The sequence below is a fragment of the Halichondria panicea genome, chromosome 1, assembly GCF_963675165.1.
Source record: "Halichondria panicea chromosome 1, odHalPani1.1, whole genome shotgun sequence".
NCBI classification, from domain to species: domain Eukaryota; kingdom Metazoa; phylum Porifera; class Demospongiae; order Suberitida; family Halichondriidae; genus Halichondria; species Halichondria panicea.
Window position 1 is genome coordinate 11,849,744 of NC_087377.1, and position 15,948 is coordinate 11,865,691.

General features: G+C 41.6%; 1 protein-coding gene and 3 long non-coding RNA genes across 6 annotated transcripts in view; 3 read left to right on the forward strand and 1 right to left on the reverse strand.

Annotated features, from left to right (window-relative positions):
* Positions 1 to 15,948, forward strand: part of LOC135347728 (uncharacterized) — a 53,334-nt gene that overhangs the window by 23,029 nt on the left and 14,357 nt on the right. The gene's annotated exons all lie outside the window — the stretch shown is intronic.
* Positions 163 to 12,487, reverse strand: LOC135347715 (uncharacterized). 3 transcript variants are annotated; one of them, XR_010398524.1, is made up of 9 exons: positions 12,467 to 12,487; positions 7,163 to 7,304; positions 6,819 to 6,928; positions 2,678 to 2,716; positions 2,263 to 2,403; positions 1,169 to 1,778; positions 765 to 832; positions 600 to 700; positions 163 to 355 (listed from the first exon to the last, which is right to left on the reverse strand). It is a non-coding gene; the product is annotated as an uncharacterized LOC135347715 (long non-coding RNA). The 3 variants fall into 3 exon arrangements; XR_010398525.1 differs by lacking the exon at positions 12,467 to 12,487 and having other exon boundaries at positions 1,169 to 1,495; positions 1,702 to 1,778; positions 7,163 to 7,424; XR_010398523.1 differs by lacking the exon at positions 12,467 to 12,487 and having other exon boundaries at positions 7,163 to 7,424.
* LOC135347662 (complement receptor type 1-like) lies at positions 3,462 to 5,504 on the forward strand. Its single transcript, XM_064545691.1, has 6 exons — positions 3,462 to 3,877; positions 3,938 to 4,207; positions 4,262 to 4,465; positions 4,575 to 4,778; positions 4,897 to 5,088; positions 5,183 to 5,504. The coding sequence occupies exons 1-6, from the start codon at positions 3,532 to 3,534 to the stop codon at positions 5,443 to 5,445; spliced, it is 1,479 nt and encodes a 492-aa protein (XP_064401761.1). The 5' UTR covers positions 3,462 to 3,531; the 3' UTR covers positions 5,446 to 5,504.
* LOC135347740 (uncharacterized) lies at positions 13,967 to 15,701 on the forward strand. The gene is made up of 3 exons (XR_010398532.1): positions 13,967 to 14,409; positions 14,465 to 14,991; positions 15,064 to 15,701. It is a non-coding gene; the product is annotated as an uncharacterized LOC135347740 (long non-coding RNA).

Here is a 15,948-nt window from a genome sequence, read left to right on the forward strand (position 1 = left end):
ATGCATGTTTTTTCTTCATGAACCAAGTGATCAATCAAGCTCAGGCATGCGGTTATTAATTATGCCTCGATGTGCGGTAATAATAATGCATTTTATACCCTAGCTTTCAGTATAATTATAAATTGTTATTTGCAACTTTCATAAAATAATAATGGCATTGTTTATATTCAGCATTGTTTATATTCAGCATTGGATATGTATAATTGAGAACAATGCAAACAATAGCTGCATCTGTTCACATATTTAAACTGATGAACAAAGAGTAAACGTACACATAATTATATTGCTTTGTAAGAAAAACAACAAGCTATATAATTGTACATTGTATACTGTTCTTTCAGACTTGTCAAGATTCCTGCAGCAAAATGGAACATCAGCACATAAAGATCTGGCATGAAGTAGGATATTAATTAAGCAATAATAATGCCATTACGGGGTTAGATTATGGAGGTAGAAAGGAGGAGAGAGTGGCTGAAGGGATCGAATGTACATAGGTAAAGTCGTCCTAAGCCTAATTAAGCTTAATGAGCAGGGCTTTGAGTTACACGATTGTAATGTTCATATATATAGTAAACGATAGACATTACGCAAAGACTCACATTGGATTATGTTGTTCTATTTTCTCTCTGAGGATCGTTCTCCCCAGCAGCTGATAGAGACAGTCCACTCCAGCAGACTGTACCAGGGCATTGCCACTGCTCTGTGAGGGGGGGGTGCATGTAAATAACTGTATGTAGATCTCACATGCAGTCCTAACAACTCACCAGTCCATAGAAGATGCAGCTCGAAGTGTCTCTTAAACACTCCCTCACCCAGCGACTTGGGCAGGCAACTGTGGACAGAGAAAGGGAGAGAAAAACATTAAACACACTCGAAAAGAAGTGAGAGAGAGAATTTCAAGCTGGAGAAGGGAACTGAAGGGAGGGGGGTACAATACTTATACTCTGGCCTCATTTTACATCACACACAAGCTGTACTCAACACTGAATACTTGGGATCCTTGTGTATCACTAGTGACCACCGGGTACTACATGCACATCTACAAAAGTACTTATAACACACATCTTTTGTAAATGATCAGTACACTAATCTACATAACATCAACATACCTTTATCCCATACCCCATTACACCCTCAATCACATAGCATATCCACACACATCACACACCCTCACTCTTCTCCCACGGCTTTCCTGGCTTGTGATAGTATGAGTCCATACATCCTCCCCTCCTCATTTGGACTCACAGTGTATCAGTGACCCACCATATAATTATACCACATGGACAGACATAATTATCACATCTATAAATGTACCTTATAATATCACATCTTTGTACATGATCAGTACACCTAATCTACACAACATCAACATACCTTTATCCCATACCCCACTACACCCTCAATCACATAGCATATCCACACACATCACACACCCTCACCTCTCATTCTCTCCCACGCCTCTCCTGGCTTGTGATTTTAACATAAAAATCTGCCACTATTAAATAATGAACTGTTGTGTTAAGGCTATCCATGCTGTAAACGCAGTGCTATGGCATCCAGGTAAGCAGACCCACACATTACAAACAAACCAACAGACTACTATACCCGCTGGCTGCGGTAGGGCCTCAGGTAACAATGTAAACAGAGTTGTTGGCATAAGTCATGTACATGTAGCTACGTAGATATTATTCAAATGCTCACATTGGATTGTGTTTCTCTGAGGATCATTTTTCCCACAGCTGATAGAGTGAGGTGAGACAGTCCACTCGAGCAGTGCTCTGTGGGTGGGGGGGGGGGGGGGGGTACATGTATTAAGTGGAGTTTGCAGATCTCATTATCTATTGAAATAGCTTAAATGTAGGAAACAAAGACAGAGAAACATCGAACACACTCAAAGAAGTTATGTATAGTCACAGTACAATTTATGGAAATATTATGTGGAATTTACTTCAAAAGTTTCTGACAGTGTCAGCTTTTGAGAAAATTTAGGTGATCTAGCTGTCCAACCCACGCTATCGATCGATAGTACAACATACATCACTAAATTAACTTTATAACTTAGAGAGCATAATTATAGGGTCACCAGAGGACGTCCGACATGCGTGCATGAATAATTACAAGTGCTAGTGTATATTTTGGCCTGGACGTTATCCCACAATGACATTAATGCACTGAAGTTTTTGTGATTTATGCACGCATATCGGACCTCCTCTGTGGTCATACTGAATGACATAAAGAGTATCCTTTTATCACCCATCTCACCAGTTTGAGCAGTGTCTCCAGGAGGTTGATGTGTTGAGGGTAGTGTCTGTGTTGTAGTGTCTCAGCACAGAGGGGGAGGAGGGAGGACACTCGGTCACCACACCCACTCACACCACTCAGCTCTCCAAGCAGGAGAAGGAACTGGAGGGTGTACAAGATTTGATTTGATTAAAACTGCTATTATGTAAACTCTCAGTTATTTGCATCACACAACACATTCACAAGCTCACTAATTGAGCTTGACTGGCCCACATTAATTTTATCTACTACAACATCTATAAAAGCATGTACCCTTATCACAAACACCATTGTAATTATTATAAGCTAGCATACCTTTATCCCATACCCACTACACTATAAAGCTATATGTAAAGCTCCACACATCGTCATGGAAACACTACAAAAGTACACTCACCAGTCGTCCCACATATGGTTTCAGACAATCCTTGTTCACCTGTGTGTGTGTGTGTGCGTGTGTGTGTGTGTGTGTGGGGGGGGGGGGGGGGTTGAATTGTTGAGCTGTAATGTGTAACCATGAGCATGCATGCATACAATCTTTTTAACAAAGCCTAAAGAAGGCAAACCACCATGGAGATGTGTTGTATCAACAAAAATCAAATCATAATTACCTTGGTAGCGCGCAGTAGGGGTAGAGTGATTGGTGTGTGTGTCGGTTTGTGTGTGTGTGTGTGTGTGTGGACACAAGAAATGAGCTGTTTAAACATAATTATAGTGTGTACACTGTGTAATTATGGTGATGTTAGTGTGTGTACACAACGAGCTGTTTAAGCAAACAAAACACTTTCATGGACTGCTTTAACTGCTAATGAGACAGTGGTTAAAATAATGGGTTGAAATTTGTAGGCGATCTTCAAAGGCGACAAATAAAACTGTTTTCTAATCGATTTAATCGGTGATTTATAGATTCACGATCATTCCCAGAATGATAAAGTCATTACGGTAAAAAGTTATTGTAGCCGTTGTGCGCGTGCAATGAAGCTCAACGCACGAAGTGAATGCTCTATGAGCATCTTGTTATGATTACATTGTCTACGAAAACTGGAAGTGTAATTAAAAGAAGCTATGAATAAGTTATCATAAAGGAAGTAAACAAATTAAAGAGGTTGGGTAATCAGCAATCATATTGAAACCGGCTCACTGTCAAGAAATAATTTGAGATGACACTAATAGAGATAAAGCTCATTAGAGTTCTTCTGATTTGCTTTCTAGCTGGCTTCAGCACTGGTAAGACTGACTATTCAATTATAGATGTCTTTACATTGCTGCATGTTTCATAAAGCCCAATATTCAGTGAGTGTGGAGAGACCATGTCCAATGGAAACAGTCGTTTTCACCTGCACTGCTCCTGGAGATTCCTTGAGATGGGTACCATCAGATGTTTCTCGCATCACTATCCGTCCTACAACCTCTGGTCTCAATGTACCACTAATGCCTCAACTAGGTTACACTGTGACACTGATAGCATTCAACGACACTACACTAACATCTACTCTGTCAAGAACAGCAGAGAATGGGATTACTGTGTCATGTGTAGGGTTTGTGGACCCACTGCTTACTCAAACCACAATAGGATCTTCAACGATCCGATTGGTTGGTGAGTTGCAGTTTGTGTCTCGTCCATTGTCTGTAATATATACACCACTAAATTACATAGATCCACCAGGACCACCTTCCACCATCAGACACTCCATTCTGAGCAGCTCAGCTAATGAAGTTAGTGTATCTGTACAGTGGGACCCTCCTACTGAGACTGGTGATCGAACTTACACAGTGATCATCTCACCTCCGGTCCAGCTCTCTGCTACTGTCCTCACATCCATCTCTGTCACTGTGACTGCTCAATACTATGTAGACTATAATGTCAGTGTTATGGCTACCAACTGTGCTGGGAACAGTACAACTGCTGAGTACAACTTTAGGATTGGTGAGTATATTTTAACTGATATATATATTTTTGACTGTGTCAACTCCTTCTCAGGTAACTGTCCTGTGTTGACCAACCCCATGAACGGAGCCTTTGGACCAGTCTTCAGCAGATTTCCAGGATCCACAGTAACTATCCAGTGTGACGCTGAGTATGTGTCTCCTGTTACAATGGTGACATGTGAAGATACACTGATGTGGAGTCCAGACCCTGAGACTATTGCGTGTACATCACTAACCACACCTACTCTCACAACTCGTGAGTTGAGCTCTTGGCTGCACAAACACTTAATATTACCCTCACAGCTCTAATGATCTGCACAAGTTTACTCTTCCCACTTAAAAACTTAATACTTTTTCATCTCCAGCCCCTTCAATGAATTGCGCAGCATCACTATCCCCACCACAGAATGGTACCATCAGTGATCATTCAGTACCAGCTATTCCCGGTACACAAGTGACCTTCCAGTGTGACGATGGACTGTTCCCCGAGGGCACAATGACTGCCACCTGTTTAGCTACAGGAGAGTGGGACAGTAATCCAGAAGAGATCGTCTGCAGAAATGAGTCTAGTAAGTTACCTATGGTTTTATGGTTTAGTGTGCTCAATTTAATTATCTTTTTGCTTTGAGTTCAAACTTCGAATTACAAAATGAGTGTAATATTCCATTTTTACTTCCTTGTACCCAGTTTATTGTACCTTGCCTGCCCTTCGACTCAATGGAGCTTTACTCAACACCAACTCTCAGAACACTGAGGGATCTGTCATTACCTTTCAATGTGATCCTGGGTTCTCACTGGTGGGTGCAGCGACTGCATCTTGTAACAACTCTGGTCTCTGGGATCCTGACCCTGCTCTGTTGAAGTGCATGTCTACAAGTTGTACGTATAATAATACTTGTGATGCATGCTCTCCCATTGTCTATTGGATTTCACTATATTTTTCGCTCTTAATTTGGCCTCCTCCCATGCACAGTTCAATCCCCCATCCTATTTACCGGAGAGATTCTTTCTATCAGTGTGGTTGTCACTGCAGTTGCTTTCATAGTCATTGGATTCCTCACTGGACTCTTAGTGATGCACCTTTGCTCTCGTAAGAAAGCAGTGTACTTCCCAGCAGCTAAAGGACAAGCTAACATAAGACCCACTACACCAGTCGGTCCTGTTTATGAGGAGGTGTCACCCAAAGAGGAGATTGAACTCAACACTAACCAAGCGTATGGACCATTAGGACTGTGAAACTTCGAACACTATATAGTGTGTAACATTCCAACAGGCATAATTATCGGTTATAACTACATGTATGTAGTATAATTATAGTGTATGTAGTATGTAATTTTTGCCACAAATGCAATGTGAAAAGTTGGTAAAATTGGCCGGGGGAAACACATGGAAACAAGAAAATGGGTGAGAGCATAACGCATCATTTAAAGGTACCAATACCCACAGTGGTGTAGGCGACCTGATGTTGGTCCACTGTGGCAGTATAGTGTTGCCTTTTTTTGTGGGGCTGGCTGAATTATACTGAGAACCCACCTCCTATATATACTGGAGAGTTTAACTAGATATATATATAGACCTACAGTGCTCTACTTCTATCCATAGGCTATATGGATAGAGAGTCACTGAATATATGGTCTGGCAGTCAAGCCAGTTAAAGTCAATGAAAGTAATCATTAATATTGGATCCTCCACCTCCATGATAACACATGCTAAGACTATTTGGATTTTAGTGGTTGGTAATTAAGGTAGTTATAAAAATGGTAATACTAAATTGAATGCATGCCAGCAGCTGTACAGTAGTCTAAATCCCATAGACACCAACAAAACAGTGTCTAACTCACTGGGTGACTCATTTAGATAAAACACGTGTGCAAGCTCTCTTTTTGTGTTTAGAAACCGTGACTATGATGAAAGTAAGCATAAAGAAAAAGGTGTGTCAAACCTTGGAAGAAACTCCACACATTCACACCCTTAGCAGTGGCGTAGCCAGGGGGTGGAAAAGGGGGCTAATGCCCCCCTTTCTGAATCTCTACTACTTAGCTCAGATTAGTGTATCTGATTATCTAGCTGAGCACGTACCCCTTTTCTTCTGAATCTTGCTGCAGTTAGCTAGCTAACTATAGCTAACTGCAGGCAAGCAAAACGATCTAAACTATGGTCTAAATCTATAGACAGTTCTTGTTCTTTGCTAAACTATAGCTTCTGCTATGCAAATAGAACATCACTGTACCCAACTAGATAGAGAAGTTAATTTTAATTATGACATCATTATTAATAGACGCGGCTTCTAGTCAAAATTTAGACGCTGCGCGGCTGATAAGCAATTGCTAAGTTTGCCCCCTCTTCCAAAAATCCTCCTGCTTAGGCATCCTCCAGTTTAGCAACAAACTAATAACAGCCCCGTCCACTTTCTACATACAGTACATGAGTACCACATCTGAGGCACTTCTCACACGTAGATCATAACTAATGTCTAATATGCGTACATAGGTACAAAGGAATTCTGAAGACACAATACACTACTTGAAATGGGTACATGCACTCGTCCTAGGCTTTGAGTTGTTGCCCTAAGTCATGAACAGCTATGTAGATATTCTTCAAAGACTCACGTTGGATTATGTTTTTCTCTGAGGATCATTTTCCCTAGCAGCTTACAGAGTGAGGTGAAACGTACATTCCACTCCAGCAGTCTAGACTGCATCAAGGAATTGTCACTGCTCTGGGTGTATGCGTATGTGTGGGGGGGGGATACATGTAAATAACAGGAGTATGTAGAGCAACATTGAACACATGCACTCAAGATAGTGCAGTCACAGTACAACACAAATACAAGCATTTAAATATTCTGTGGAATCCACTTTGAAAGTTTTTTTAGAGTGTCAGCTTTTGAGTACCCATACAATATCACTTCAACTACCTGCAGAGAGTTATTTTCTTATCTTACTCATCTTACCAGTTTGAGCAGTGTTTCCAGGAGATTGATGTGTTGAGGGTAGTGTCTGTGTCGTAGTGTCTCAGCATAGAGGGGGAGGAGGGAGGACACTCGGTCACCACACCCACTCACACCACTCAGCTCTCCAAGCAGGAGAAGGGAACTGGAGGGGGGGGTACAAGATTAAAACTGCTTATTACTTATAATTATTACTCTGCAGTTATTTGCATCACACAACACATTCACTTGCTTGGAATATGGTGATATTAACAGGAAGGTTTCCATATGCTGACTTGGCACTTTCGAATTATGATCGCCCTCTATATATTTTCTTGTGCAATCAGGAGCACAAGAGTGCTCCCTGGCCCTCTGGAGTGCCCCTGGTGCTATCAAGAGCCTTATAAATTTATTGAATGTAAGCCCCAATCCTATTAAATACATCATGGCTGAGTTAGTGTTGATTATGCTGCATGTTGGAGGCATGCATAAACATTATTTTGAAACACATGCTTTGCTTCCAAGTTTCATTGATTTAATACCACAGTCATGGTACAGAGACTATTAATGCACATTCGATGTAAAACTTGTAACAGAAATGATGTTCAGGGAAGTGAAGTGAAGTGAAAAATTATCATGTATAGTGAGGCTGCATGTATCCCACGTTTCTTCCTCTGGAAACTCTCAGCTGAAAAGTGATAATTGTTATTAGAATAAAAAAAAAGCTGCTTACTTTTTTATTGAGATGCATCACTGGCAGCCATAACCCTTCTGTCCAGCCCTATATAGCGATAGAAAACGACATTCGGCTATAGGATAGTCATACCACGCTCCAAACAGGTATAAACCAAGAAGATGCTCACGAGTCCATGCTGGCAATTCTTGACATAATCAACAGCCACCTACATACAGTACAGTACTACCTGTAGTTGTATAGAAGCAGGTATTGATAAAGTGTAATAATCAGACTGAGGTTCCTCCTTTTTATATACCTTTTACCTTCTTACAAGTAGATGAGTCTAGTCCACAGTAGTGTATATGCATGAGTCTAATCTAGTCTCTGAAAGAATCATTGACATGAGCTCTGCCTCACTAGAACTACATACATGTAGCTAGCTGATTTAAAATTGCATATAGAGTGCTGAGTCAGCAACACATAGTGTCAATATTCGTTGAGTCAGCATATGGAAACCTTCCTGTTATTATCGCCTTTCCTTGCTTGACTGGCCCACACTACTACTACAACATCTATAAAAGCACGTACCCTTATCACAAAAACACCTTTGTATTATTATAAGCTAGCATACCTTTATCCCGAACACTACTACACCATAAGGCTATACAGCTCCACACATCGTCATGCAAACACTACAACAGTACACTTACCAGTCTTCCCACGTTTCAGAGACACTCCTTGTTCACCTGTGTGTGTGTGTGTGTGTGTGGGGGGGGGGTTGAATTGTTGAGCTGTAATGTGTAAACATAAGTAACCATGAGTATGCATACAATCTTTTTAGCAAAGGCCTAAAGAAGGCAAACCACCATGCAGATGTGTTGTATCAACAAAAATCAATATCCCATGCGTGCGTAGCATGCAGGGGTAGAGTGATTGGTGTGTGTGTGTGTGTGTGTGTGGACACAAAAATGAGCTGTTTAAGCAAACAAAACAATTCGGAATCCATGGACTGCTTTAACTGCTAATGATGGGTTAAAACTTTTAGGCGATCTTCGAAGGCGACAAAAAACACTGCTTTCTATATTCGTTGCTTTATAGATTCACGATCATTTCCCATGCATATTGATTTATAATGAAATCATTACAGTAGAAAGTTATTGTATCTGTTTTGCCGCTGTGCGCGCGCACTAAAACTCAACACACGGGGTGAACCAGGGCCGTAGCCACCAACTTTAGAGTGGTCAGGTTACGAAATGGAACACTTCCGGTATCCTTGGTTACGCCCATTGTCTACTGACTATTACTGCTGGACTAGCTTTAAAACTTAGCCCTAACACAAAATAATGTTACAGAACACAACATCTTGTTTCTCATCATGATGGAGAAACAGCAAAGTTTTATTTGGCAAGACCGCAGAACTGGTTTGCAAATAATGATCGCTTCGGGAACAACAAATTATTAGCTCAGCTGGATGGTGAGCTTGGTCTGGAAGACTTGGAAGGGATTCTCTCTCAACATTGACAGCCATAGCAATGATAGCATGCAATACTTATAGATTAATAGTCTTGATCACTTATAAATCTAGCATGATAATTGCATGTTTTGCTCTGCAGAAGAAGTGCACTACATTTTGTCCATTATGTGTTTATTGTAGTGACGACCATTGCCTATTCACCTCGGAAAAAGTGGTCAGATTGAAACCTGACTAACCTGACTGGTGGCTACGGCCCTGCTGAACGCTCTATGAGCATCTTGTTAACCCGAGGCGCGTGGGCGGCCACGGGTTATAGTAGTCGTTTGGTTTGTCTGTTTGTTTGTCTGTTTGTAAGTTCAGGATCTGCTTACCTGGCTGCCACAGCACTGCGTTTACAGCATGGATAGCCTTCACACAATAAGTTATTAGTTTTAACAATAGTAGATTTCTATGTTAGAGCTTTGTTGTCGAATAAAAGCGAGCATAAACTAAGAAGCTTGAACTTGCATGTTGGCAGCTAGCTAGCTAACACTATACACGCGGCCTTTATTCGAGGCACCCTCCGTATTTACAGCTGAAGTGATCCCGTACCAAAAACAGTGGAAAAGGGTCACTACAATAGAAAGCTAGAATTGTAACTTGTTTGTTGGCTCTGTTAGCTGACTCTGGGATCCTACTCCATCCAAGAGTCATACTTCTCTGAGACTCCAGGCTTCTTTGCTGTGATCCTAGACTAGGACCTAGTTCACCTCATGTACCACTAAAACTCTGTTCTCAATGTTTCAGCATGTCTCCAGTCTGGTTTAGTTTTATTTCTCCTGAGTTGCTGTGCTAGACAGCTCAGTCATACATCACTACATGCACTGCATTATAATTATCACTCTTCTGGTTTCTTTATAATCATGTCACCAGCCAAGGGTTTGCACTTCAGTGCTCTAGTTATGATTATAATTATTGTCTACGAAAACTGGAAGTGTAATTAGAAGAAGCTATGAATAAGTTATCATAAAGGAAGTAAACAGAGGTTGTGTAATCAGCAATCACATTGAAACCTTCTCACTGTCAAAAAATAATTCGAGATGACACTAACAGAGATAATAAAGCTCATTAGAGTTCTCCTGATTTGCTTTCTGGCTGACTATTCAGGATTTCCTTACATTTAACACTGCATGTTTTTATAAAGCACAATATTCAGTCAGTGTGGAGAGACCATGTCCAATGGAAACAGTCGTTTTCACCTGTACTGCTCCTGGAGATTCTTTGAGATGGGTACCATCAGACGTTTCTCGCATCACTGTTCGCTTTACTTCTGATGTCAATGTATCACTAATGCAGTCAGGTTACACTGTGACACTGATTGCAGCCAATGACACCACATTAACATCTACTCTGTCAAGAACAGCAGAAAATGGGATCACTGTGACGTGTGTGGACCCACTGCCTACTTTAACCACTGTAGGATCTTCAACGATCCAATTGGTTGGTAAGTTGCAGGTAGTATCTCATCTATTGTCTGTTATCTCACAATAAGTTACATAGATCCACCAGGGCAACCATCTACCATCAGACACTCCATTCCGAGCAGCTCAGCCATTGGAATCAGTGTATCTGTGCAGTGGGACCCTCCTACTGAGACTGGTGGCAGAGATGACCTCACATACACAGTGACCATCTCACCTCCGACCCAGCTCTCTGCTACTGTCCTCACGTCCACCTCTGTCACTGTGACTGCTCAATACAATGTGAACTACACTGTCAGTGTTGTGGCTACCAACTGTGCTGGGAACAGCACGACAACTGAGTACAGGTTTAGGATTGGTTAGTTGACAGCATCATTTGCAAATATTATTAATTGACTTCTCTCATGCAGGTGGCTGTCCTGTGTTGACCAACCCTATGAATGGAACATTTGGACCAGTCACCAGCAGATTGCCAGGATCCACAGTAGCTATCCAGTGTGACGCTGGGTATATGTTTACTTTTTCAATGGTGACATGTGAGGGCAGCACATTGATATGGAGTCCAGACCCTCAGGCTATTGTGTGTACTCCAACAACTCGTGAGTTTATTAACAGACAGAGTATATTTTAATTCTTTATTACACAGTTCCTCCAGATTCAATGAACTGCATAGTTTCACTATCCCCACCATGGAATGGCACAATCAGTGAACATTCAGTACCAGCTATTCCCGGTACACAAGTGACCTTCCAGTGTGACGACAGACTGTTCCCTGAGGGCATAATGACTGCCACCTGTTTAGCTACAGGAGAGTGGGACAGGAACACGGGGGAGATCGTCTGCAGAGGCAAATGCATTTAACTTAAATACACTTGTAATCAAACTTTTTTTTTAACCACCTACAGCTGCTCCTTGTAATTGCACCACTTTATCTAATAAAAGTCGATTTGATGCAGCTGTCTCCATCAGCGTGGTTGTCACGACAGTTGCGTTCACAATCATTGGATTGTTGATGGGACTCTTGATAATGTATTTGTTCATGCGTAAGAAGGCAGTGTGCTCCCCAGCAGCTAAAGAGCGAGCTAATGTAGAACCCACTCCACCAGCTGGTCCTGTTTATGAGGAGGTGTCACCCAAAGAGGAGATTGAACTGAACACTAACCAGGCGTATGGACCAGTAAGACTGTGAAACTTCTGGTAATTTCATCAACAGTTAATGTACATGCAAACAAAATTATAGTACTGCATCTGTTCATTATCAACAACTTAAGAACTAGAGCACTAAAGTGCTAACCCTCGGCTATTGACATGATAATAATGAAGAAGCAACAAACTACAATTCAATAGATACCGGTAAAGGATCACTTCGGTTGCAAAATGTAGATCTACCTCGAATAAAGGTCGGGTGTAGCATGTGCAAGTAGTTCAAGCTTCTTAGCTTCTTAGCGTTTGCTGGCTTTTATAAGTTTTAACATTGAAATCTGCCAATGTTAAAACTAATAACTTGTTGTGTGAAGGCTATTATATCCATGATGTAAACGCAGTGCTAAAGCAGCCAGGTGAGCAGGCTCAGATGTCACAGACAGACAAACAAACAAACAAACAAACAAACCAACGGACTACTATACCCATTGGCCGCGGCAGGGCCTCGGGTAACAATGTAAACAGAGTTGTTGGCATAAGTCATGTAGCTACGTAGATATTATTCAAATGCTCACATTGGATTGTGTTTCTCTGAGCCTGAGGATCATTTTTCCCACAGCGAGGTGAGACAGTTCACTCCAGCAAACTGCACCAGGAATTGTCACTGCTCTGTGGTGATAGGGGGGGGGAAGAGTACATGTAATTAAGTGGAGTAAGATCTCATTATCTATTGAAATAGCTTAAATGTAGCGAAACAAGGACAGAGTAACGCGTACATTGAACACACTCAAAGAAGTTAGATACATGCATGCAGTCACAAGGCTAGGGGTGTAACTAGAAATGTTACGGGTACGAGGCAATGTCTCCGCAAAAATGTTTACCGGGAAACCACACCCACTAATTATCGCATAGAAGAGCAGGAAAATGGCAGTAACTGCTATTTACCTGCTCTTCGTCTCTTTTCTAGACAACTAGTGATGGAGCTTATTTTCTGCTATACCTAGTTGGCTAGTTATCCAGAAGTTAGCTAGCCAGAGCTATTAAAAGCTTGTGAGGTGAGTCACATGACACTTGAAGTTCAATAGTATAGGAGGCAAGGGCCTCCTCTCAGAGGAGGTACGACATCCGCGTGTCAAAGGAAACGTTTTAGACACACATTCCTTAGGTCAAAGTTCAGAATGTGTGTGTTAAAGACATGCGGATGTCGTACCTCCTCTGGCCTCCTCTGCCTCATTGCTAGCTACGCCCCTGGTCACAGTACAATTACACAAATACAAAGAAAATGTTATGTGGAATCTACTTTGAAAGTTTCTTACAGTGTCAGCTTTTGAGAAAATTTAGGTGATCTAGCTGTCTAACCCACGCTATCGATACTGAACATATACACATAATTATCACTAAAAGTAACTTTATAGACTTAGAGAGCATAGGGTCACCAGAGGACGTCCGACATGTGTGCACGAATAATTATAAGTGCTAGTGTATTTTTTGGCCGGATGTTATCACGCAATGACATCAATGCACTGAACTTATAGTGATTCGTACACGCATGTCGGACCTCGATCCTTTGTGGTCATACTGAATGACACAATGAGTATATCCTTTTATATCATAATTACCCCGTGCGTGCGTAGCGCGAAGCGGAGGTAGAGTGATTGGTGTGTGTGTGTGTGGACATATAAATGAGCAAACAAACACTTTCATGGACTGCTTTAATCGCTAATGATTAGACAGTGGTTAAAAAATAATGCATGGGTTGAAACTTGTAGGTAATCTTCGAAGGCGACAAAAAACACTGTTTTCTAATCGATATAATCGTCTCTTTATAAAATCACAATCATTCCTCATGTATAATAAAGTCATTACAGTAAAAAGTCATTGTATCCGTTTTGCCGCTGTGTGCGTGCAATGAAGCTCAACGCACGGGGGCGAATGCTCTATGAGCGTCTTGTTATGATAATGATAATTATATTGTCTATGAAAACTGGAAGTGTAAGCTATGAATAAATTATCATAAAGGAAGTATAGACAAAGAGGTTGTGTAATCAGCAATCACATGGAAACCTTCTCATGGTCAAAAATAATTCGAGATGACACTAATAGAGATAATAAAGCTCATTACAGTTTTCCTGATTTGCTTTCTGGCTGGCTTCAGCACTGGTAAGACTGACTATTCAATTATAGATTTCCTTACATTGCTGCATGTTTTATAAAGCTCAATATTCAGTGAGTGTGGAGAGACCATGTCCAATGGAAACAGTCGTTTTTACTTGCACTGCTCCTGGAGATTTCTTGAGATGGGAGCCGTCAGATGCAACTCGCACGATCACTGTTCGCTCCACCTCTGGTCTCAATGTAGCCAATGTTGTATCAGGTTACACCGTGACACTGATTGGATTTAACGACACTACTTTAACATCTACTCTGTCAATAACAGCAGAGAACGGGATCACTGTGACGTGTGTGGGGATTGTGCTTACTTTAAATACTATAGGATCTTCAACAATTCAATTGGTTGGTGAGTTGCAGTTATAGTGTCTCATCCATAATTGTAAATGGTTACATAATTATAGAACGACCAGGACCACCTTCCACCATCAGACACTCCACTTCGAGCATCTTAGCCAATGAAGTCGGTGTGACTGTTGGTTGGGACCCTCCTACTGAGACTGGTGGTAGAGATGACCTCACCTACACAGTGACCATTTCACCTCCGGCCATACTCTCTGGTACTGTCCTCACATCCACCTCTGTCACTGTGACTGCTCAATACAATGTGGACTACACTGTCAGTGTTGTGGCTACTAATTGTGCTGGGAACAGTACGGCAGCTGAGTACAACTTTAGGATTGGTGAGTTTTATTTTTGACACACAGTGTCAACTCCTCCTCAGGCAATTACTGTCCTGTGTTGACCAACCCCATGAATGGAGTGTTTGGACCAACTACCAACAGTTTGCCAGGATCCACGGTAACCATCCAGTGTGATGCTGTGTATGTGTCTACTGTTACAATGGTGACATGTGAGGGTACACTGATGTGGAGTCCCGACCCTGAGGCTATTGAGTGTACATCACTAACCACACCTACTCCCACAACTCGTGAGTTAAGCTCTTGGCTGTGTATGGATAATTAATGCAATGTTTATTCTGTGTTAATTCTTCATTACACAGTCCCCCCTCAAATGAATTGCACAGCTTCACTACCACCACCACGGAATGGCACCATCAGTGGTCATTCAGTACCAGCTATTCCCGGTATGTGAGTGGTCTTTCAGTGTGACAATGGACTGTTCCCTGAGGGGATAATGACTGCCACATGTCTAGCTACAGGAGAGTGGGACAGGAACACGGGGGAGATTGTCTGCAGAGGCAAGCGTATTCATTACTTTACACTTGTAATCATATATATATACTTCTCTCTTGAACCACATACAGCTGCTCTTTGTAATTGTGCCAGCCTATCTGCAGCTGTCTCCATCAGCGTGATTGTCACGGCAGTTCTATTCACCGTCATTGGATTGTTGATGGGACTCTTGATAATGTATTTGTTCATTCATAAAAAGAATGTGTACTCCCCGTCAGCTAAAGAGCGAGCTAACGTAAGACCCACTACACCAGCTGGTCCTGTTTATGAGGAGGTGTCACCCAAAGAGGAGATTGAACTGAATACTAACCAGGCGTATGGACCAGTAGGACTGTGAAACTTCTGGTACTTTCATCAATAGATGCATGTACATGTAACAATTACCATAATTTATATAGCTAGCACGTACTGCAACTGTTCATTCAACAACTTAGAACAATGTAAACTGTAACAGAGTTGTTGGCATAAGTCATGCAGCTACGTATATATCAACGACTCACATTGGATCGTGTTGTTCTGTTCTCCCTCTGAAGATTATTCTCCCCAGCGGCTGATAGAGACAGTCCACTCCAGCAGACTGTATACCAGGCATTGTCGCTGCTCTGTGGGTGGAGGGGGAGTACTTGTAATAAGTGGAGTTTGCAGATCTCATTATCTTGAAATAGCTTTAAATGTAGAAAACAAGGACAGAG

What these genes read in the sequence shown, in the direction of transcription:
- LOC135347662 (XM_064545691.1), top strand. Translation starts at nt 3,532, where the DNA reads ATGTCTTTACATTGCTGCATGTTTCATAAAGCCCAATATTCAGTGAGT. An exon ending in TTCAACGATCCGATTGGTTG is followed by an intron (nt 3,878 to 3,937) that starts GTGAGTTGCAGT and finishes TAAATTACATAG; the next exon opens with ATCCACCAGGACCACCTTCC. An exon ending in GAAGTGCATGTCTACAAGTT is followed by an intron (nt 5,089 to 5,182) that starts GTACGTATAATA and finishes TCCCATGCACAG; the next exon opens with TTCAATCCCCCATCCTATTT.